Here is a 21,886-nt window from a genome sequence, read left to right as displayed (position 1 = left end):
TTAAAAAACCAATAAGTTTCATTACCAGTAACCTAGCTCAATCAACTTCAAATTCCAGTCAAAATATCAAGGAGTTGCTCTACATTTCAGAGTTTAATCACTTTCTATTTTCGGTAGTTTGGAAAATATAAAATTAAATGAACATACAAGAAATAATAAACTTTGGACTTAAAAATTAACGCTTTGTTCCACTTTATCCAGTAAAATTGAAAGTTTTTCCTTAACGGATTCCTCCTTCGTTTTTTATCGGTTATCTCAGCTACCACCAAACCATAACTTATTTCCTCAACTTTATTCTGTTTCCGTTTCCGTTTCCTACATTTTCTCGGCAACCAACCAAAGCATCAAACAGCACTCAAAACCATAAGCTGAGAGCTAATTACATGACAATTTTTAAAACAAAATTTATAATTTTTTTACCGTTAGTGAGAGCACCTTTGTTCACAGCCATCACCAACGCCGTCGATTACCTTGAATGCTTCAGATCTGTAAGAAATATACCAAATCAACGGCGAGATCACTCTTTCAATGAGCATAGACCTTGAATAGAAAGTAACACTAGGAGCTATAACACTTTGTAACGGCAAACGAAGGTGGATCCAATGGAGGCGATAGCTTCATGAAAATCCAAACTCGGTACAGTTGAACTCAGTCTCGGAATCGCCATAAGTCAATGAGCTTGAAGACAAAACTTGAGTTGAGCCCGGCGAAAGACGTTCAAGATTGTTGGTGGCGAAGTCAGATGTCGTTGGGCTCGCTCTGTTAGAAGTACCGGAGAAGCTTTATGTTCTCTCTTTCTTTTTCATTTTTCTTCTTTTTAATTTTCGGGTTTTTTTTTTTGGTTATATTATTATAGTTTTTAGGCCGTTTTTTCTTCCCGATGCAAAAGGAAACAGAGGGCTTCTAATGGTCTGGTTATGGATAAAGAGATGGGGGAGAAAAGTCGGATGAAGAAAGGAAAGAAAAAAACATAAAAGAAAAACACATAAGGGTATTTTGGGATTATAAAATATTAAATGGGTAGAACAAAAAAGATATGAAATGAGGGGGTAAAAATCATTAACCTCGGTCCTATGAGGGTATTGGGCCAAATTCCCCTTTCTATCTTCCACCCAAATGGGTCACAAGAAACTCAAGTCTTGGACTTGAGCCGCGTCGGGTGGTCCAATTAAAGCATAAGCGTAAATCCCGGACAATGTGGCCTAATACCCATCTAAATAAATGTCTAACCATCCATCCATATTTTTTTAATATTTTTTATCTACTCATATATTTTTTATTATTATTTCAATTATATCCTTATTATTAATTTATCCACCATATTCAATCTCTCTCTCTCTCTTTCTCTCTCCACCTTTTTTTTACTACCTTACTACAACTCAAACGGATGAAATACTAAAAAAGAAAAGATATCACATGCATAAATTAACAAAGAAATTACCAAAAAGCTATTGGTAACATCGATAAGTGCTATCAATAATTTTATAAAAAAATATATTAGTTTTCGGAAAAGTTATCGGTAGATGCTATTGCGATTATTGATAGGATATTGATAATTTTGACTGTATAATTATTTAAGAAAAAATAATAAATTAATAATAATAATAATAATTATTATTTTTTTTGCATTTTCTTATGTTATTTTGATTTATTTATTAAGTTGTGATTCAATGTACTAATACTTCTATGATGACATATACAACACAAATAATTAAAATACCATATAAAATACTATAAAAAAATAATTATCACATGTACAAATTAGCAAAACAATTATCAAAAGGTATATTAAAAATATCGATAGATATGAAAGGTTTATGGGAGGAACTACATATACTGTACACATGCATGTGTATAAAGAGTTTGATATTCTAATATGATTATTATTAGGACTGCAATTTGATTTTGGATTATAAATTTAATATCTTTTTTATCTCAATCGAATATGTTTGTTAATAGCTAGTAACTATTTTTTTTGGGGGTAATTACTCTTAAATTTTAATATATTTCATTATCATTAAATAGGTACCATCGTTATTTTTTTTTTTCATTTTGTTTTTATTCATTCCTTAAGTTTTGTAATACATAATATAAAAATAATTGTAATACTATATATAGTATTATCATATAAAAAAAGAATACCATAAAAAATTTCCATAAATGTGTATCAAGAATATTGATATATGCCATAGCAATTTTTCCAGCAAGTATGTTATTTTTAAAAACAATTACCAACAGAAGCTATCGTGATTATCAACAGATATTGGTAATTTCAATTAGACAATTTTTTTTTGGTTAATGGATTAATTTGTCTTTTTTCCCTTTTGTTTTTATTTGTTCTTTAAGTTGCATTGAATAAATGTATAAGTACAAATTCTATAATATCATACATACTATAAAGCAGTTGAGATTATTGTTACATTTAATTATCTCATCCTTGTTGCAAAAGTCATTATACCTACTTGTATAGATGTATAAACATATATAATGTGTTTCTTAAATGATTAAATTAATACATTTTGAGAAATTCTTAAATCCCCATTAAACGACAATCTATTGGAATAAAATTAAAGCCCATGATAAGAAATATATTAGCACCACAAATAATTTTAAATGTAAATAGTTAAAAAGTATAGCTTATTAATAATTTTAATATGTATGCTTATGCATAAAATAAGTATTACTAATTTGAGTTTATATGATTATGCATAAATTAAGTATCCAAACCATGTTAAATATATAGCTTATCAATAATTTGAATAGCATAATTTGCATGCCATGATACTTATTCTTATATACATGTTTTTTTGAAAAGTTAGAAAAAGTTATATCCTAAATTTTCATCTGCTATATCAATATATTACAAGTCCAAAATAAGCTTTTAGTTTCTTAGCAATTCATTACATCAAGTTTTTGACACATTTTCTTATTTATTTGGTTTGCTTCATCAATTTCCTTCCATCATAACCTTTCTATTATCATTGTCTTGCAATTATTTTAGGACATTTGAGCTCTGCACTATCAGGACCAGCATACACAATCGGATCTACATTATTTCAGGGTCTTTAACCTCAAAGTTAGCTTGTCTATAAATAAACCATCGTTTTTCATGAATATCACTAAACGTACGGAAAAGGATTGTGGTTTCTTACTAGCATTAAAATTACTAGAATGTCAACATGTCTCCAAGGAAACTATCATCTCATAGCAGCATCAGGTTTCTTATTAGCATCAATCCCAAACTGACATCCCACAGAACATGATCTTCACTCTTGTGCAAAGTGAACAAGAAAGTCAAAAACATGAAGTTAAACATGAGTAAAAATTGTGAAATTATGTGTGTCCAAAAACTCCTAATCTTACTCTCCTAAATTGAATTTCCTTTGTAACCAAAATGTTGAGTTAGATGGAGAGATTGAATTGGAAAACCCATCATCGTTTTCGTTTCTTTTTTTTTTTTTTTTGTATCCTTTTTTTTTTTAAGAAAAATAAAAAAAAATAAAGACACTCCTATGCTTTTTCTAGTGGTACATCCATGCCCCCCCCCCCCCCCCCCCCCCCCCAAAAAAAAAAAAAAAAGGGCTTAAAATACTGAAGTTCATATAGAAGTGCTACACCTTTCTAAGTTTTACATATTTTCAGAAAGTAAATGGATGTACACGTGCAAGTAATGATAGACAAGCACACTTTGCACTAACTCTAAAGTTGAGTGTTGATGGAAGAATCATAAGGAGGAAAATTTAAATTTAAAGTTTAAAAGAAAATAAAAAACAAAACAAAACAAAAAGGAACACTAGTGCCATACGTTAAACTGCAAATCCTATTTGGAATAGATGTGAAGGGTAACCAACAATTAGGGCTGTTCATCGGTCGATTCTGGTCGGTTTCGATCGGTGAACAAATTTATTCGGCCGGTCAGTTAATTTGCCGACGATGTTTTTCAGGCTATGGAAAACCGATTGAAGCCGATCAAGTATCAACCGGTCAGTTTCGGTTAGAATCAAAACTCAGTAAAGTGGCATGAGAAAGAGTAGAGAAAGAGCAGAGAAAGCTCATAAGAGTAGAGAAAGAGCAGAGAAAGCTCATATTTCCAGACATATTTTTTTCCTATTATTGTCACTAGTATATCGATAATGGAGACAAGAGAAGGACTTGCAGAGGACGGTTATCAATTCATTGTATATTTTACTTAAAAATTGATTTCTTGCTATTACACATGGGTTTTTACACAGTCAAGTCAAAGGCCATGTTTAGATATTTATAGATCTAAAATCATATCCTTACGAGTGGCAAAATATCAAACATACATTAAAAATTATTAACTTTAGTTAAGTTACTCAAACAAACTCATGGTAACTTAGTTGCAATCAACTTTCAGCATCTATGAAACTCTTTCTGTCTTTGATAAAATGAGCAAGAAGCCGAAATAGATGATACCCAACTCACCATTGTAGCATTGTAATAAAAAATCAATGGGTACTGGAAGCTCCTCTACTATATATAAGTATGCGAAATTCCCTCTCTTTCTCTCTCCTCCTCTCTCTCTCTCTTTTAGCTCACCTCTCTGTATGAGCTTGGTAATATTCTTGCTCATTTCTCTTTTATCATTCTGTTCTCTCTCTCATTCTTACTTTGCCTCTCTTGCTTTGTCTCTCTCTAAGCTTGAAGGAGTGCCAAATTTCAAGAAAAAAATTCAATTTATTTTGTTTATAATAATATATATAAAAATATGAAAATACGGTAGAAGAATTGGTCGGTTACGGTAACTGATGGTTATGGGATTCGAGGAATCAGAGCTGATTGCTTTCTCTTTGTTGATGGCAGTTACCCGATCAATTAGTCATCAGTTGGTCACCGAAGAATTTTGGTCGGTGCTGGTCAGTCGGTCAGTTTTCTCAATCCTTCGGGTTTTATGCACACCCCTACCAACAATAGCTAAAAGTAGAGTATATCTAAAAAACTATGTTGACATGCCATCTACATTTGGAAAGTTCCCAATCTCAAATGAAAAACTCTAAGCTTGAAGGAGACTACCAAAAGTTAAACAGTGACACTCCATCATTACTAATATCATATATCCTTTCATATAAAAAATCCAAGCAAAAACTATAATTCATCAGCAGAAACCCGAGAGAGTAGACTATCTAATCAATCATTTGAAACGTCTAGAACTCAGTAAGAATTATCAAAAGCCATCAACAAATATAGAACAAATTACATAGAACTTAAAAAAAAAAAAAAAAAAAACATAAACCAAATTTATATGGCACCATATACTAAAATTTGCACACAAACTTGCTCAGCATCAGAAACCAAAATGGGTTTCTTGTCAAAATTCCTTGAATACTCAACAACATCTTCTTTTACCAACCAGTCCTCACAACTCTCCAATTCCAAACTCTGATCACCACCACCCACTAGTCCCAACCTCAAACTGTCATCCGCATGAACCACTTTATGGGATAGCGGAGAACAAGAGAACAAGTCAGTCTAAGAATCTGTTGGAAAATATGAATGAATATATGTAAATATTTGTGGATAAGTGTATGTAAACAAAAATACAAGGAAAATAAACAAAATAGATTAAGAACCTGTATGCTTTTGATTCGATGATCTGCTTGTTGTTCGATCTATCTAAGGTCTGTGTGGTATCACAATTTTCTTAAGATAATTTCCATCTCACCAATGCAGATATTTTCCGATGATTGTTTTCCAAGATATAATGAACTCTAAGGCTCGGTCATGGTATCATCAATGCCTTCCTCAGCGAATGTTCAGTATATCTTTACTTTACCACATACATGCAACCTAATGTATTTCTATATTTTTTCAAAGAATGCACTCACTACTTTTCCTCACGTTGCTCTTCAAAACTATTTCTCACTGTATGCACTTTGAAATGAAAAGAACATGTGCCCATAAAACTTTCAATACCTCGATTCCCACCTTGATCAAAATCGCATGTTTTTCTCAAAGCCAAACCAAACCGTAAGGGAAAAAATTAAAAGCCCACCATTCAAAGCTCATTAAAACCATAAAGGCCATTAAAGAAAATCATTCACACTCATTTAGGGTATATTTGGAATGATGTATTAGGATGTATTGTAATGGATTGTATTAACTAATACTATATTTGACATATGGAAACAAGGGAAGTGTATTATATTACGTAATACCCTTATGTGTTTTTTAACTGGGGGAAGGTGTATTATCTAATACACTACTTTTCCTCTGTATAGAGTAATACAGACCCGCAGCGTAGCTTCTTCTTTCCCATCTCTGTTCTCTGATAAGTCTTCTCAATTCTTTTTTTTTTTTTTTCTTCACTTTGATCTAATGTTATTTCCCTCTTTCTATCCATCAATTACAAGGAAAAAATAAAAACTAGGCCTGATTTGTCTTCTCACCGGCCATTACACATCGCAAGTAAGTCTTCTCAATTTGAATCTTTTCCATTTTCCTTTGAATCTCTTGAAGCTTGTAAGACAGAGAGGGTATGAATTTCGAATTGATTTTTTTGTTTCCTTTTTTCTTTGTTTTTCCCCCATTTTTGGAGATTTCTTTGCAAGCAAACACGGTTGTGGAAAATTTTGTAATATCAGTTGATTGTACATGAGTAGTTTGATTCGAATTTGCTATTGAAATAATTGGATTGGATATTATTTTTTTCACCTTTACAGTAATTTTGTTTAATTATTTTATTTATGATAAGATGACTTTGTTGTGTTGTGAATTAGATCTTTGTTGTGCTGTGAATTGGATGTTGGTGAGTTTTAGTGGACTTGGTCAAATTAGGTGGTTCATTTATGAGAATAGAGTTGCGTATTAATTGAGTATAATAAATTGTTAGAAACAAAAAAGTGTTTGGACTTGGAAAAGTGTTAGAAAAAATAAAAAATGTTAATTGCGTGTTGATTGAGTATAATATGTTTTTAGCAAAAACACAAAAAAGTTTTAGAAACCTGATAATGGGGCATAGTATCACTTATTTTTTGGACTTGATAAAGGCATAGTATCACTTGGAAAAGGTATGGAAACAAAAAAGTGTTTGGACTTGGAATAATATGCTAGTATCACTTATTTTTTTCTTTTTACATGAAACCCGATGTATTCATTTATTTTTCTTTTTACATAAACTCATGCTCCGTTGATGAATTAAAAAAAAAAAAAATGATCAACTCCAAGCTCTTTTTAGATTCTATATTGAAAATTTGAAATGTGGCCGTGTGTATACTCCAAGCTCAATTATACAATTTCAATCATAGAAAAATATGTTTATGTATTAGAGATGTTAGTTATTAAATATGAGGAAACACTTTTATCTTTTATTTAATTGCCAATTTAGTAATTTTTATTTTTTAAAATTTTTATTTTAATTTTTTAAATAAAAATAATATGGAAAGAGAAATATAAATTTTTTTGTAATGTTTATTTTTTTAATAGCAATAATTTAATAAATAAAAAATAATACAATTCAAGGCATACCTAATACTATATTATTTTATACAATTCAACACCAAAAAATATAATATAATACATTTAAATACAATCCAATACAATATCATTTATACCAATACAATCCAATATAATCCAATACTGCAAACCAAACCGACCCTTAATAAAAAAAAAAAAACGTTACAAGAGTCACTAGGGATGCAAATTTTAAAGATTTCCACTTTTATTGAACAATATAAGTTTCGATTATACTTCTTAAAGCTGTGGTTCCAAGGGGGCCAAAAAGAAAAAAAAAAGATACAATTACCCAAAAAAAAATGGAGAGAGACTTGGAGTAGTTGGATTCAGAGGACGAAGGCGATGGCTTCTTCTGCAGTTAAGCGAAAGATCTTCTTCTGCACTTAATGGGTTCGCTTGCTCCAGGAAGGAGGAAAGGAAAGCTGAGTGGGAGTTTTTTTTAATAGGATTGTGGGTTTTTTAGGGGAAGAAGGAGAAAAGGAAAGCAACAACAATTTCTTGCTTTTTTTTGTTTATTTATTTTTAATGGGGCAAAATGAAAACTAGTTGGTAAAATAAAATTATGTTAAGTGAAGAGGTATCCATAATTGAGGCTAGGGTTGGATGGGTATTGGACTAAATTTCCATATATCCATCCCCTTCTTTGCTATATAGTAATACTCTCTGTCTTTTTAAAAAAAATTCTTCAAATGATACTTTTAATTATGGTTTTCAAGCTTGTTAAAGAATTGGATAGAAGTATAAAGCAAATAATAAAATCAGTAATTCACACATTTAAATGCTGATAATTCCTAAATTAGGAGGGATGGGATCCATCCCAACCCAAAAAAAAAAAAAAAAAAAAGATTGTTGACGGTAGAGAAACCATAAGGAGGGTATTTTAGAGAATCGGAAAGATAGAAGGGTAATTCAGTCATTTCAGAAATTGGTCGCTCGCTCTGGATAACGAGTCCACTGGGGATGGGATGGCTCTTGTGCTCACTGTTAATTTTTGACGTTCGTCACCAGAGGGTTCACAGTTCACATAGTCAGCTGATGCTCTCAAGCTCTTGACAATGGCTTCCTCAACCACCTCCTCTTTCCAGAGCAGGTTAGACTCATCAAACTTTTCTTTCTATCATACACTGTCTGTCTTCTCATATTTACTATTCCTCTCCGCCAAGTCGCATTTCATTTTGTTTTTTATTTTATTTTATTTTTTTACTTTTTTGTATTTCTCTTTGTGGGTACATTGATTGTACTGGAATATTATGTTCCACTTTCTGCTTCTGAGTTTAGTTTTGTTGTTAATTTGAGAAATTAAGAGTAATGCTGGGTGCTTTAAGGTTTTCAGTGAGCTCAAAAACTACCCTTCATAACTGTTGCTTTTGGGTATCTTTCTATGCGCGAATATGTTATTTAGGGCAATCGTTTGGCTTATGGTTGAGATGGGTTTTCTCCATTCCAAATTTAGCTCACCAAATCATACAACTTTGAGTATGCCCAAACAGATCCTTTGATTCTTTTCCTAGGTTTAGTTCACATGTGAAGTGTATTTTCCTGCTCCATACCGCCTGCAAATATGGATGAAAGAAAAAAAAAAGTCGTTTAGAAACAATAAAAATGCTTGAGAAAAGAAAGAATTGTAGTTGTTATGCAACAGTATAAATATGCTGCATGATTGTTTTTTTTTTTTTTGGTCAAAAAAGATGAAAACTTGAATGCTAAAAACTTTAGATATTAATTCTTGATGTATATAACAGCCATTGATTTGTCTAATTTAAGCCCTAATTTTAACCATTGTGTTCCAGCAATTTATGGTCTGTATTTTTGGGAAAGATAAATGGATTCTCTGTCTCTAGTGTTCCTGTAACTCGTATTGGGTTTTTGAAGAAGACCATAGAGTGTAAGGAATCAAGAATTGGGAAGCAACCAATTCCAGTGCCAGCCAATGTGACAATTGCATTGGAAGGTCAGGATTTGAAAGTAAAAGGTCCACTGGGGGAACTCTCAAGGACTTACCCACGAGAAGTGAAGGTTGAGAGGGAGGAGTCTGGGATTCTAACTGTCAAAAAGGCTATGGAGACTAGAAGGGCCAACCAGATGCATGGGCTGTTCAGGTAAAATCTTCCATCCTTTTGCCTCACGTTTCTTGCTTGAATTGTTATTAGATGTTTACTTTTATTAATCTATTGGATTTAAAAAAAAAATTTTTTTATAGTCCATAATTTTAATAATAATTGGAAATAAAGGAGCATTGCAAATGTTATGATTACGTTTTACACTGACTTGTGATTAACTTTTGGTTCACAACTTATGGAAGTAGGTGGATTGGGGGTAAAAGCTCATAGCTCTCAATTTTTAGTTGTAAAAGATCACGGACATATATGTAAAACACTTTCAGATTTGAGAAACTGGAAAGCATTCTTATAGTGGTAGAGAATTATGGGATTCTAATTGAATTAATTGATAAAAAGCCTCATGTTAAGAACATTGAGTTTAATGGGATATGTTTCTGACTTCATGCGTTATCCAACATGCATAAAGTGTCATATTACATGCCCTTTGTTTTATTATAGACATGTTATTTCATTAAGGGAATTGAAAAAACATTATATATCAAGCAACTTATTGGTGTAAGTCCTAATATTTGAGGGTGAGAATAATCAAACATTTTATTATTCCTGCATATAACCAATATTTGAGGGTGAGAAGAATCAAACAATTTATTTTTCCTGCATATAACCCATGCACTCATGGCATACAAGGGCTCGGTTGGCAAACTCAGGGCCATTGCTTTACAGATTAAGCTCCTGATCCTTGAACGAAGTCACAACTGAATGAAAGTTTTGAAGTCTTCTTTTGATTGGTTCTTTATATGTTTGTTTATTGATTGCATAGAACACTTACGGACAATATGGTGGTTGGAGTTTCAAGAGGGTTTGAGAAGAAACTTCTATTGGTCGGAGTTGGTTACCGTGCAGCAATAGAGGGAAAAGTGTTGGTATTAAGTCTTGGCTTCTCCCATCCAGTTAGGATGGAAATCCCTGATGGCATACAAGTGAAGGTGGAAGAGAATACCAGAATCACTGTTAGTGGATATGACAAATGTGCCATTGGCCAGTTTGCTGCTTCTGTTAGGAAATGGAGACCCCCAGAACCATATAAAGGTAAGGGTGTGAAATACGCTGATGAAGTGATAAGAAGAAAGGAAGGCAAAGCAGGAAAGAAGAAGTGATAGCTATAATTGTTTCATCTTCGTGTCTCACATTTTTGCTTGTCAATATGTATCAGCAACATGGAATGTACTAACATCACTATGAAAGCTATTCATTTTGTTCCGGTTGTTTAACATTCTATTTTTTATTAAGTTTCAAGTTATTTATTACATGGGGGCTATCAATTATGGGTGGAAGAGAGAGAGAGAGGCATATGATCTACCTTATACCTAGCGTTTATGCATATGATCTACCTTATACCTAGAGTTTATGTTTGGTTACCTCTTTTTTTTTTTTTTTTTTTTAATCTCTTTTTTAAGGCATATGGTCTACCTTATACCTAGCGTTTATGTTTGGTTACCTCTTCTTTTTTTTATTTTTTAATCTCTTTTTTATTATTTCCTTTTTCTTTGGGTGGTCGTCCTTAATAACTGGTCATTTTGTATTTACATCGATCTTACTTAACGAAGTGGAAGAAAATCTGCCTCTTTGAGCTTTTGGTTGAACGTCTGCCTCTAGTAAAGGCCTAGAAAGCTAAATCTTTAGGTAATAAGCGTTTCAGAGAACAGAAGAATTTCATATTGAACTAATGGGAAAGCCACATCCATATTAGCCGCTGGAAAGGCTCTTCCATATTGAACCAAAAGATGAATCTACGAAGTGTCACCTTATTGTTATGACCACTAAGAATTATAATCAAATTATGCCTGTCTTGTCATTTCTTTTACTTTTCGTGGGCAGGGCAATAGAGCCCAATCTTTTGGCAGGCCAACTTATTAAGCGAAAACATATACCAAAGTGGCCCTAGGAAACACTACCAGAGAAAACAGAGAGAAACCAACACGATAATGAAACAGTTTCTATGGACAAAAGCTGAGCACGGCATTTTCAGCCAAAATACCCCATAAGGATTACCTTTTACCATATAGGAAAGATACGAGAGCCAAATGCAGTAGCCAAAAAGTACAAGCAACATGAAGAAGGCATTTACAGAACACGCAAATAGTCAGGGAACTAAAAGTTAACCAAATCCATGTAAGAGTACAAAAAACTAGATAGCTAAACGAAAATCCTAAACTTGTACCAAAAGCTGTCCCCAAATTTATGTGTCATTGACTTCATGAAGTTCGCTGCTCCTATTTCCTGCAAATAATACAAGAAATATGAACGTTAATGCTTTTATTAACATGGCATTTTAATTTCATATTTCAGTATGAGCTGATAAAATGCAGATAATGGTAAATATAATGGATAAAAAAAAAAAAAAAAAAAAAAAAAAAACTGCAGAAGAAATAAAGCATGCAAATAATATACAAGCACTGATTTCAATTCAACAACTGAAATGGCTCATAAAGCCATTTGCACAACACCATCTCTGTTTCTCTCTCGGAAAATGAGTTTAGCCCAGAAAGCAATACCTAGGAGCTTTCTGCCTCCTCTTCCCCATCATGGACTTCAGAAGTTGATTTCTCAGAGGACTCTGCCTTTTCATCATCTCCTTTGCCATTCTGACAATTCGAGCACAAAACATAAATAAAAAATCTCAACTAGCATAAGAAACCACCAAATTATCTAAAATTTAAATACTATCATTTAAATAATGGAACCACATGAATATAAACAGAAACCACAAAGGTCTATCAAAATCAAGTAGATAAAAGAATATTACGAGCTTCTTATATGCTTCAAGGGCTTTTTCATACTCTGCTTTCCTCTTCAACGCTTTTTCAATGTACAGAGCCTTCTCCTTTAAATACAGACACCAGAATATGAAATTTTGCAAATTTCTCAAACACGAAATTCAAAATGGCCTTAGTGCTTGTTTATTTATACAGTTATAGCACAATAAACACGATAACTTACGGAATCAGACATCGATTTCCATTTTTCACCGCCAGCTTTGCCAACCTGCATATTTGACAAATCTCAGAGAATAGTTTTACATTACGAGATCATTTATATTCTGCTTCGTTTCCTAGGAATTGAAAATTTAAATTATAGTTTTTTCAATAAATGCACCGACATACTCATTTTTCTGAAATTACAACAGCAATCTCAATTCTATTTTGTTATATTTTCCTCAGCAACCAAACACGATGAAAACGGAAGAACATTATTCAAAAGATCATGCTACTTCAAAACAAAAAGTTAATAATAATGAAAGTAAAAACGCAAAGCTCGAATCTCACAGCTGGACCAGACTTGATATCAGGATTGTTCTCTTTCAAAGTCTTCCTAAACTCCTCCCTATGATTTATCACAACCAGAAAATAAAACTAAATCAGAATAGGAGGGGAAAAAAAAAAAAAAAAAAAAGCAATGGAAAATCAAGAAGAGCAAGCATCTTCATATGAGGTATCGATAAAGCGAAACGAAAAACGAAGAGGAAAAGAATATACATGAAAATGAAAAAGGCAGTGGCAGGACGCTTTGGAGCGTCAGAGCTCTTCTTACTCGCTTTCTTCTTCTTCATTGTGATCATTTCAGCTTTACGCTTCTTCAGCATCCTTCCAAACACATAGCAAACAAAATAATCAAGGACGCGAAGCGAATTAGAGAAAATAAACTAAAAATAAAAAAGGCTGAAAAGCGCAATAGATAGTCGTCCTCTAGTCTAAACAAATTGAAACCGAAAACAGATCAACAATCGCAGAAAAAGATAGCTTTAGAAATAAGAAAAGAGAACAAAAACAAAACGTAAAATGCTTAAGAGCATACAGTTACCGACGCAGAAACGCTTCACGAAGACTTTTGTAAAATCAGACTAAAATTCAAGGAGAATTTGAAACGGTTACAACAAGCTGAATGAAGAGGTACGAAATAGAAACAAAGAAGATTGACAGTACGGAGGAGCGAGCAAATTAAGAAAATAAACCAAAAAAAAGCTGAAAAGCAACCGAAAACAGAGTAACAATCGTAGAGGAAGATAGCGTTAGAAATGAGAAACGGGAACAAAAACAAACACAAATTACTTAAGAGCATTGAACTGCCAACGCAGAAACACATATCACGAAGACTAGTAAAAAGCATTGTAAAAATTACAAAATTCAAGGAGAATTTGAAACAATTACAAAAATGCTGAATGAAACAGAAACAGCAAAGGAATTATGGAGGAGCAAGCAAATTAAGAAACAGATTAAGCAATTAAGAAATAGATTTGGCACAAAACATTAAAACCAAGAGAAAAAAGAGTTTTACTCGGCGTCAGGCTTTTTGTGAGCAATAACAGCGGCTTTCGGAGCTTTCATGGTGGCGGTTCCTGATTCTCCAGCTAGCAGATTCTCACAGAGATAGAAGGAAAACAGAGAGAGAGGTCGATCTAAGAAAATTTTGAAAATTATGAGAGAAAAATGATGAAGTTGACGGGCTAGGCCTATATATAGAGGAAGAATGAAGGAGACTGAGGAGCTTTTTCGGTTCCCTTTTTTTGTTTTTTTTGGTTGCTTTTGGCGGGAAGAAATAATTGCACTGTGTGTGCACGATGTGTTAGTTACGGTACGGAGAGGACGAGAGCTACGATTGGCGAATGTTATTGAACTCGCTTTCTCCAGGATGACACGTGTAAGATGGATGGGCTAATATTTGTAGCGCGTGCATCCATAGCGAGAAATGTGATTTTGGATGGTAATTTTTTTTATTTTCCTTCCTTGGTCGAGGCGGTTCTTGTATTTCTTCACACTTTTGCAAAACCGTCTGAGCTCCGCTTGCAGCGGTCAGTTCACGAGCAAAGAAAGGCGTCGGAGAAAATCAGATGTGGCTATCGTCTGCGACGATAGTTACTCCAATTACATTGGCTGGCGAATGATATCTCGCCACGTGTCCATGTAGAAGTGTGTGCACTGAATCAAATTATGTTGAATGTGATGGTACCATATTGGATAAAAGTTAATTTTATTGCCAAAGACCCTGTTAAAATTACAGCTATTATGGAAAGGTTTTATTATTCAATTCACGTGTCTTTTAGGGAGAAAAAAAAAAAAAATTACCAAGATATTAATAATCAAACATTATTACATGGTAATTCTATTTTCTGATGATCAAAAGTATATGCAATAGAATATGGTAATCTGCTAGAGGTTTATTTTTTTCGGCTGTACTATTACCGTATTATTGTGAATGACTAAAATTAATTCGTTTTCATAATTTTTATGAGCGAAAATAGAGAAAATGAGTGAATGATAGAAAGTATGAAGGAAGAAAAGTAATTTTGATTCCCGTTTTGTTTTTGAATAGAAAGTAAGTAGAATTTTTGTTTTTCACTTTGTTTTGTTGACTTGTATTGACTTTCAGCTTTTTTTGTTTATATTGAAAAAAAAAAAAAACAATTATAACAGATAACTTTACTATATTATATAGCAAACAATTTTTAGTATATTATTTAGTAAACAATTTGATACTTATAGATTTATATTAATGTAGTAAATGATGATTAAGAACTTGTGACATTTTTTTTTTTTTTTTGGCGAATCCTGACAAGTATAGCTTGTAACCATAATGAGAATTGTTTGGTGCTACTGTATGTTATTATAGTATTATATTCTGGAGTTCCAAAACATAATTTCCACTAAATATAAAATTGTTTAACTAATTAAATTAAGCTTTATATATATTCAGCCATTATTCAATTGAACTCCATATTCCACCAATCTGGTTAATTATATATCCCATTTTCCGGCAATTTTATTATATTACAAATGAAGCCACCTTCTCATCGTACTAATATTTTATCCATCCTCTATTATAAAAAATAAAATACTTTATCCATCCTTTAAGATTGACTCCATATCTCATATTTTTCGTATACTTATAAAAAATAATATAAGGAAACAACCTATATTTTTAATAGCATTCAAGCCAAAAAAATATTTTTAGTAGCATTTTTCTTTTGCATGATAATTTTAATAGCATTAACTGCTGGGAGATTACAAAAAGTCAATTATGAGTATATTTTATTTTAGCTGAAAATATCAATTATTAATATTTCTTGCATATATATATATATATATATATATGTGCCTGTTTGATTTCTAAATTATTTTGGAAAAGAAGGATTAATTTCCAAAAGATATATTGAAGTTTGATTAATCTTTTGGACCCAAAGGAGGCGGAGGAGGAAGAGGAGGATTTTTATGGCGTAGGGCCACAGACCACAGCCCACATGCACAGGAGAAGAACAGTTGTGGTTCTGGTTCACAATTACAAGTTGGAGTAGTATGTTGGCTCTCAACCCTTAGAAATTGTTTGGTTCGGCTTGTCCTCCCACCGGTTCAACCTTTTATTCGCCTCTTGCACCTGCAAATTTATTTTATATAACATACAATTTCTAATTCAGAATCCCACTTTCCATTATAATAATTAAATAATATTAATATTGCTCTTTTTTTTTTTTAATGATTTTAAGAGATGGTTAAGGGGATCAAATTTGGTTACCTCTTTATTCCAATCCGTCCTAAAAGTGATCCATATCAAGATCAGTGTTTGCATCAATGTCCCTCCAGTCATCCCCAGCCATATCCCCTAATTTAATTAAAGGTAAACAATAAAGCACATCATAAACACTACCTTTTAGGACAAAGTATCAATTATATATATATGGTTGTGTTCACGCGAAGATTAATCTTCTGTAATCAAAATGGTATCACTAAATTTGTGCTTATGTAGAAAACAATGTAAAAAATTTATTTTTATCTTTTTTAGAAAATAACTTTTAAACTCAAAATTGTCAAGTAAATCAAACATAGTTTAACAGTGGAATGAAAGAATAAACACCTTGGCACCCAACTTGAAGTAGAATCCCAAAATGACACCCAACGGTACTCCAACTGCATAGTAACAGCCTATATTTATATAGGCTACCAGTGCTTGCCATCCGCACCCAACAGCAACCCCTTCACACACACACACACACACACACACACACACCCCAAAAAAATCGTATCAATTTAATTACATAAGAATTAATTAAAAAAAGTTAAACTTATAATTCATTAAATTAATTAATTACCTGAGAGGACTGGCTGAATTCCATTGAGGATGAGAGAAAAAGCTAGAAGCGGGCAGAGATCTGATACAGCCGCGGCCACAGCTTCACCTTCCGTGAACGCATAGCTGATGACGTCACGCAATATCATCACCACAATCGCCGCTATCACGGATATCACCGTTGATAGTGTAGTCGTCACTACCACTGAAAACGACGCCGATTTTGGATTTCCGGCTCCAAGCTCATTCCCAACTCTCACACTGTTTTTTTTTTTTTTAATAAATAAATAAATAAATATTAATTAACTAACATAATTTCTTGATTAATTTTAACCTACAGCGTTTAATTTATATAACTAAATAAAAATGGAAAGAAATAATAGTAATAATAATTTAACTAACCTGGCTGCTGCATTGAACCCAATTGATGCCATGAATACCCATCCAGAGATACTTGTGCTGCAGTCAATTGCCAAATCATTAACCCAAAAAAAAAAATTGATAATAATTCACAGAATGTCTTCTTTACAAAAGTTCATTTTAATTATTAAGGAATTTATGTAGGAAGTACAATGCCCTTGAAAATTTTTAGCTTGACTCATAAGTTCAAACATTTTTGTGGGCCAATATATATGTTGCTTTGGAGCTAGTTTTTCTGTTTTAGAAATAGTCGATTTGGAGCCAGTTAAATAAAGAAATAAATGAAAAACCAGCTGTCCTTTTATTATGCTATACCTCAATAATTAATAAAATAAAAAAAGCATAATATAAAAAAAGAAATTCACCAAACAAAAAACAAAAAAGTTGGTGCTTTTATTTATGACCAAAAAACAAAATACTACCAAACAATATTTCGTAAAACAATTTTCTTGATTTATATAACAAAATATTATTTTTATAATAAAAACGTTGGCCCATTTACCTATTTCTAGTGTACTTTCTAGTTTCTTTTGTACAAAAAAAGATTAAATCATCCATGTTACTCTCCGCAGTTATAATTTTAATTTTGGTAAATAAATTCATTTGACTTATGAAAGAATTTAAGAATTAAAACTCTTAAAAAATTTTGGCGATATTTCTCTTGCTTTCTTTATTCGAATCAAATTTGATGAAAGCAAAAAATAAGAATTAAAGGTAAAAAAGAAATATTATACACATATACAAAATCATATGTATATTAGTACAGCTGTCCAGATATAAAGAACTCCCTAGTGTTTATTTTCTGAATCCTGACAAATACATGTTGAAATTAGGTGTCGACGTCATATTCAAATAAACTCCAATGAATCAATATTACTGATTCTGCTCTCTATCCTCATTGAATATTCAACACCACAAATAAGACATAAAAGACAATCTTGTGTGTTTCACCATCTTTAATCTTTAAATTATAACCATTAGTTCGGAGATCGATGATAAGCTGGAAGATGGTAAAATGAGATACGGCAACAACCCATTTAATTATTATCAAGTTAAAAGTTCTGCCCCATTTATTGGAATTTAAGAGGAAAGATCCACTTGTAAATTAAATAACATAAAAAATAAATCAATTAATTGAAAAAAAAACAAAAAAACAAAAAAACAAAAAAACAAAAAAACAAAACAAAACAAAACTGAAACAACACATAAAACAAAACAATAAGATATTCGTATATGGAAACGGAAGGATTGTGACCACAAAAATCAACTACCACTTGTTTGAAAACTATTTTGAGTACATAGCATCATCAAAAACAAACGAAAGATTCTTCAATACATCAGTGTATACATATATACTGTTTTTTTATGTAAGTGTGAGCTTCATCATATAGGATTCACACACTTTGTGAACGAGGAGGCGTATGCCATCACAAACATTGAATCTAATGTAAATTATTAAGTGATATGATAAAATTAAATTTCTTTTAAAAATGATAATTTAAATTGGGTCAACATCAAACTCAAAAAAAAAAAAAAAAAAAAAATTGTTCAATACCACATTACCTACCACACATATTCCACTTTGACCCTAACCATAAAATTTCTCAAACTATTATTTTTGTATCACTTTTGTGCAATTTTTTCTAATCAAATTTTATATCTACACAAAAAGATAAAATGAAATAAAATAAAATAAAACAAATTTGTTTTTAAGCAAAGTTACATGAGCTGAATATTGTTAATAGGGAAAATTTCATACATCCCCTCCCTTTTTCAAATTCATCACTCACACTGAATTGTAAAATATTTATTTTAATCCATATTTTATCCTTTTATAATTGTCTCACAAATTATTATATATATTACATTACATAAAAAAAATAAAATAAAAACAGTTCTACCAATTTTAAAAATTATAATATTTATATTCATATTATTAATTATGAACATGAAATGAAGCAACACATATAAAATATTCACTGTAAAATTATAAAGCAATTTAAAATATAAATGCAAAGCAAAAAGTAACCATTTTTCTTATATAAAATATAAATATATTTAGCCAATTGACCCTTTAGCATTAAATTAAATGGAAAGAATTAATGGCTAGAGGGGCTAAATAATGAATTCAAAAACTTTAGGGGATTAATAATATTTTATCAAAACTAAGATGGTCTATGAAGTTTTTTTCCCAGTGTTAAATTATTAAATTCAATTGTCGAAAATACTTGTAGACTAAACTAATACAAAAACAATATTATAGGGTATTATGAGAAGATTTTCTGGTTTAGAGGGTTATTTTTTTGTGAAACAAAGTCAAGCATCTTTTTATACTTAAGATTTATATTTTTGGTCCTTTAAAAAAATAAAATAAAATAAAAAACTATACATATGAGTGCAACTATATATTTTTTTAAATAAGAGCTTACCTTTTCTTCAAATGTTTTCAAAAAATTATCCATTAGCAAACAAAACTTTCATTGGTAAGTACATGTGCAAGGTCTATATAACAAGAGCAATAACGCCCTGTAAAAGTTGACTTGTTTTGGTCCTTTTGGAGTGTTCGTTATGTGGTCTAAAATACTCCTATTAAGTGAAATGACAAAGAATTCTGCAGAAGCCTTTTTATATACCACTCCATTTTTTCGGTAATCCTTTTATATGCCACTCCTAATAAAGCTATTTATAGCAAATCTATACTACGTAGGAGATAACATATGCTTAATTTTTTCAGGCATATATTCCAAATTGTATTTAGACTCTCTCTCATTTTCTATAATGTTATCTGCTACATAGTTTATGAGGGGATTTGTGTATAGACAGTAAAAATGTCAAAAAAAAAACATAATAGTAATAATAAGAAAAGAGTAAAAAGCAAAGTAAATTTTTTTCTTACCAAACGGAGAGAGAATCCAGAGCCAATTCTGGGTTTTCCAGCAACCCAGCCAAAAGAACCACAATCTGAAAATACCAAGTCTCCAAGCAGAGCATCACAGCAGAAGCAACAGACAACTTGAAGAAATCCAACAACCCAGAAAAAGCTTGCCAACTAAAACCACGCCATGACTGTTTACACCGCTCGCTCTTCACTATGTAAACGAACTGGGCCACCACAATTATCCACCACGACAAGCTCAGTACAAACGCCGCCCCAAACAGCCCAAGCCCGATCTTGTACACGGCAACCCAACTCAACACCAGGTGCAGAACCAGCGTAGCAGATGATATGTATGCACTTGGGGCCACTATGCTCTGAGCCTGCATAAATTTCTGGATTGGGAAATTTACAGCGTAGGCAAATATTTGAGGAATTAAACCGTAGATGAAAAGCGAAGCTGCCGAGGCGATTCTTGTGGATTGGCCTAGTAAGATTAAAATTGGCTCGGATAAGATATAGATTATGGCTAGAAATACGCCTGTGATTGTGAGTAGGATTGTGGATCTCTGCAGATATATTCCTAGCATGTCGTACTTTTGAGCACCAAATGCTTGCCCACATAGCGTCTCTACCGCACTTCCCATTCCCAACTGTTCAATAAAAAAAAAAATTATATTGTTAAAATTAGAAATTATATATATGTTATATAGTTTTATCGTTTAATGTTGTGTAACAAACCATAAGACCGTAGGCGAACATTTGGACGCCATTGTTGCCCAGCGAAGCCGCGGCGTATTCGAGATTGCCGAGGTGGCCGGAGAAGATCTGTGTGGACATGGACATGAGATAATTGATGACGTAAACGACGACGGCAGGTGCGGCGAGGTGGAAGAGAAGTCGGAACTCAATCCATAAAGCGGGTCGGAGACGATGGAAGAATGGCTTGGTGGTTTCTGTTAATATTGTTTCCAGCTGGTCGCTGCTGTGTTCGAGTTTTCCTCCTCCTCCTCCTCCATTGATGGATTGGGAAGAGTGGGATTGAAGCAGAGGTTGATTGAGATTGATATCATTTGGTGAAGAAGAAGAAGACATTTGAGAGAAAATATGGGGTTTTTTGAGAAGCTATAGTTGACCTCTGCAGAGAGAGAAAGAAAAAGATCAAAAAAAAAAAAAAAAAGGAAAAAAATAAAATAAAAATGAAGTGATAAAAACTGTGGGAAGTCGGAGGAAGTGCAAATATTTAAAACTATGACAAACTTGGGTGGGATATTTGCTAAATATTTATAGCGGTTTGAAGGGTCCCCATTGGCCGGGAAACAAAAATGATTAGGTCATTGGTTCTGGGAGAGCGTCCGCGCCACCATAGAATCTTTATATATAGATGTTTGGTACTTATCAATTTCATTATGTTTATTTAATAATTTTTTTTTTTTTTTTTTTACCGACTACAGAGTAAGAAATTTTTTGTGTACGGCACTTATTAACCAGTTCAATAAATGCATGTGTACCATTTACAACGGCATAAAAAAAAAAAAAAATTTAAGCAATTCGGTGGAAATATTTATATTAGAAAATATTTCTACTTAGCCAATTTTGCTTAATAATAACAACAAGAACGTAGTGCAAGTAAAAAGAAAATGATAAATAATAAAAATTTTTAGTTATTTTAAATATTATTATTTATCAAAAATTTAAATATTAAATTTAAATCCTACAATAATTATGGAAAAATAATTTATCAAGCATTTAATTAATTTTTTATGCAGCATAACTAAAGTTGAAATTTTTTAGAAACTACAATAAGACAAAATTAAACGTAATTTTTTAAAAGTTACAACAATACAAGACTAAGCTTCTGTTGCTTTGGCTGTTGCTCTGTGCTCGAACATTTGATGGTTCGCCAATAGCGAATATAGTAGCCTGAAATATATTTTGC

The 21,886-nt window shown here is 32.0% G+C and overlaps 3 protein-coding genes and 1 long non-coding RNA gene across 4 annotated transcripts; 1 reads left to right on the top strand and 3 right to left on the bottom strand.

The window, feature by feature from the left end:
• LOC112491438 (uncharacterized) lies at window positions 1-943 on the bottom strand. Its single transcript, XR_009638728.1, has 2 exons — window positions 421-943; window positions 1-315 (listed from the first exon to the last, which is right to left on the bottom strand). It is a non-coding gene; the product is annotated as an uncharacterized LOC112491438 (long non-coding RNA).
• Window positions 944-8,378: 7,435 nt separating this feature from the next.
• On the top strand, window positions 8,379-10,840 carry LOC107417073 (large ribosomal subunit protein uL6c). The gene is made up of 3 exons (XM_016025630.4): window positions 8,379-8,563; window positions 9,264-9,572; window positions 10,354-10,840. The coding sequence occupies exons 1-3, from the start codon at window positions 8,529-8,531 to the stop codon at window positions 10,688-10,690; spliced, it is 681 nt and encodes a 226-aa protein (XP_015881116.1). The 5' UTR covers window positions 8,379-8,528; the 3' UTR covers window positions 10,691-10,840.
• Window positions 10,841-11,535: 695 nt separating this feature from the next.
• LOC107417074 (high mobility group B protein 1) lies at window positions 11,536-14,343 on the bottom strand. Its single transcript, XM_016025631.4, has 7 exons — window positions 13,869-14,343; window positions 13,070-13,177; window positions 12,860-12,917; window positions 12,534-12,578; window positions 12,340-12,417; window positions 12,089-12,178; window positions 11,536-11,813 (listed from the first exon to the last, which is right to left on the bottom strand). The coding sequence occupies exons 1-6, from the start codon at window positions 13,916-13,918 to the stop codon at window positions 12,089-12,091; spliced, it is 429 nt and encodes a 142-aa protein (XP_015881117.3). The 5' UTR covers window positions 13,919-14,343; the 3' UTR covers window positions 11,536-11,813.
• A 1,204-nt stretch (window positions 14,344-15,547) lies between these two features.
• LOC107417072 (protein DETOXIFICATION 40) lies at window positions 15,548-21,226 on the bottom strand. Its single transcript, XM_048472799.2, has 8 exons — window positions 21,208-21,226; window positions 20,689-21,085; window positions 19,969-20,600; window positions 17,055-17,111; window positions 16,675-16,913; window positions 16,440-16,558; window positions 16,101-16,187; window positions 15,548-15,962 (listed from the first exon to the last, which is right to left on the bottom strand). The coding sequence occupies exons 2-8, from the start codon at window positions 21,040-21,042 to the stop codon at window positions 15,894-15,896; spliced, it is 1,557 nt and encodes a 518-aa protein (XP_048328756.2). The 5' UTR covers window positions 21,043-21,085; window positions 21,208-21,226; the 3' UTR covers window positions 15,548-15,893.
• Between the last annotated feature and the right edge of the window lie 660 nt (window positions 21,227-21,886).

This window comes from Ziziphus jujuba, chromosome 4 (assembly GCF_031755915.1).
Source record: "Ziziphus jujuba cultivar Dongzao chromosome 4, ASM3175591v1".
Classification (NCBI taxonomy): domain Eukaryota; kingdom Viridiplantae; phylum Streptophyta; class Magnoliopsida; order Rosales; family Rhamnaceae; genus Ziziphus; species Ziziphus jujuba.
This window is presented reverse-complemented; position numbering and strand designations above follow the sequence as displayed.

Bases quoted from the DNA above. Each gene is read 5' to 3' on its own strand.
- LOC107417073 (XM_016025630.4), top strand. From the start codon at position 8,529: ATGGCTTCCTCAACCACCTCCTCTTTCCAGAGCAG. The intron at 8,564-9,263 runs GTTAGACTCATC...ATTGTGTTCCAG, and splicing joins ACCTCCTCTTTCCAGAGCAG to CAATTTATGGTCTGTATTTT. The intron at 9,573-10,353 runs GTAAAATCTTCC...TTGATTGCATAG, and splicing joins CAGATGCATGGGCTGTTCAG to AACACTTACGGACAATATGG.
- LOC107417074 (XM_016025631.4), bottom strand. From the start codon at position 13,918: ATGAAAGCTCCGAAAGCCGCTGTTATTGCTCACAAAAAGCCTGACGCC. The intron at 12,418-12,533 runs GTAAGTTATCGT...CTGTATTTAAAG, and splicing joins GGAAATCGATGTCTGATTCC to GAGAAGGCTCTGTACATTGA. The intron at 12,179-12,339 runs GTAATATTCTTT...TCGAATTGTCAG, and splicing joins TTGAAGCATATAAGAAGCTC to AATGGCAAAGGAGATGATGA.
- LOC107417072 (XM_048472799.2), bottom strand. From the start codon at position 21,042: ATGTCTTCTTCTTCTTCACCAAATGATATCAATCTCAATCAACCTCTG. The intron at 16,559-16,674 runs GTAATTAATTAA...GTGTGTGTGAAG, and splicing joins AATTCAGCCAGTCCTCTCAG to GGGTTGCTGTTGGGTGCGGA. The intron at 16,188-16,439 runs GTGTTTATTCTT...TAATTAAATTAG, and splicing joins ACTTCAAGTTGGGTGCCAAG to GGGATATGGCTGGGGATGAC.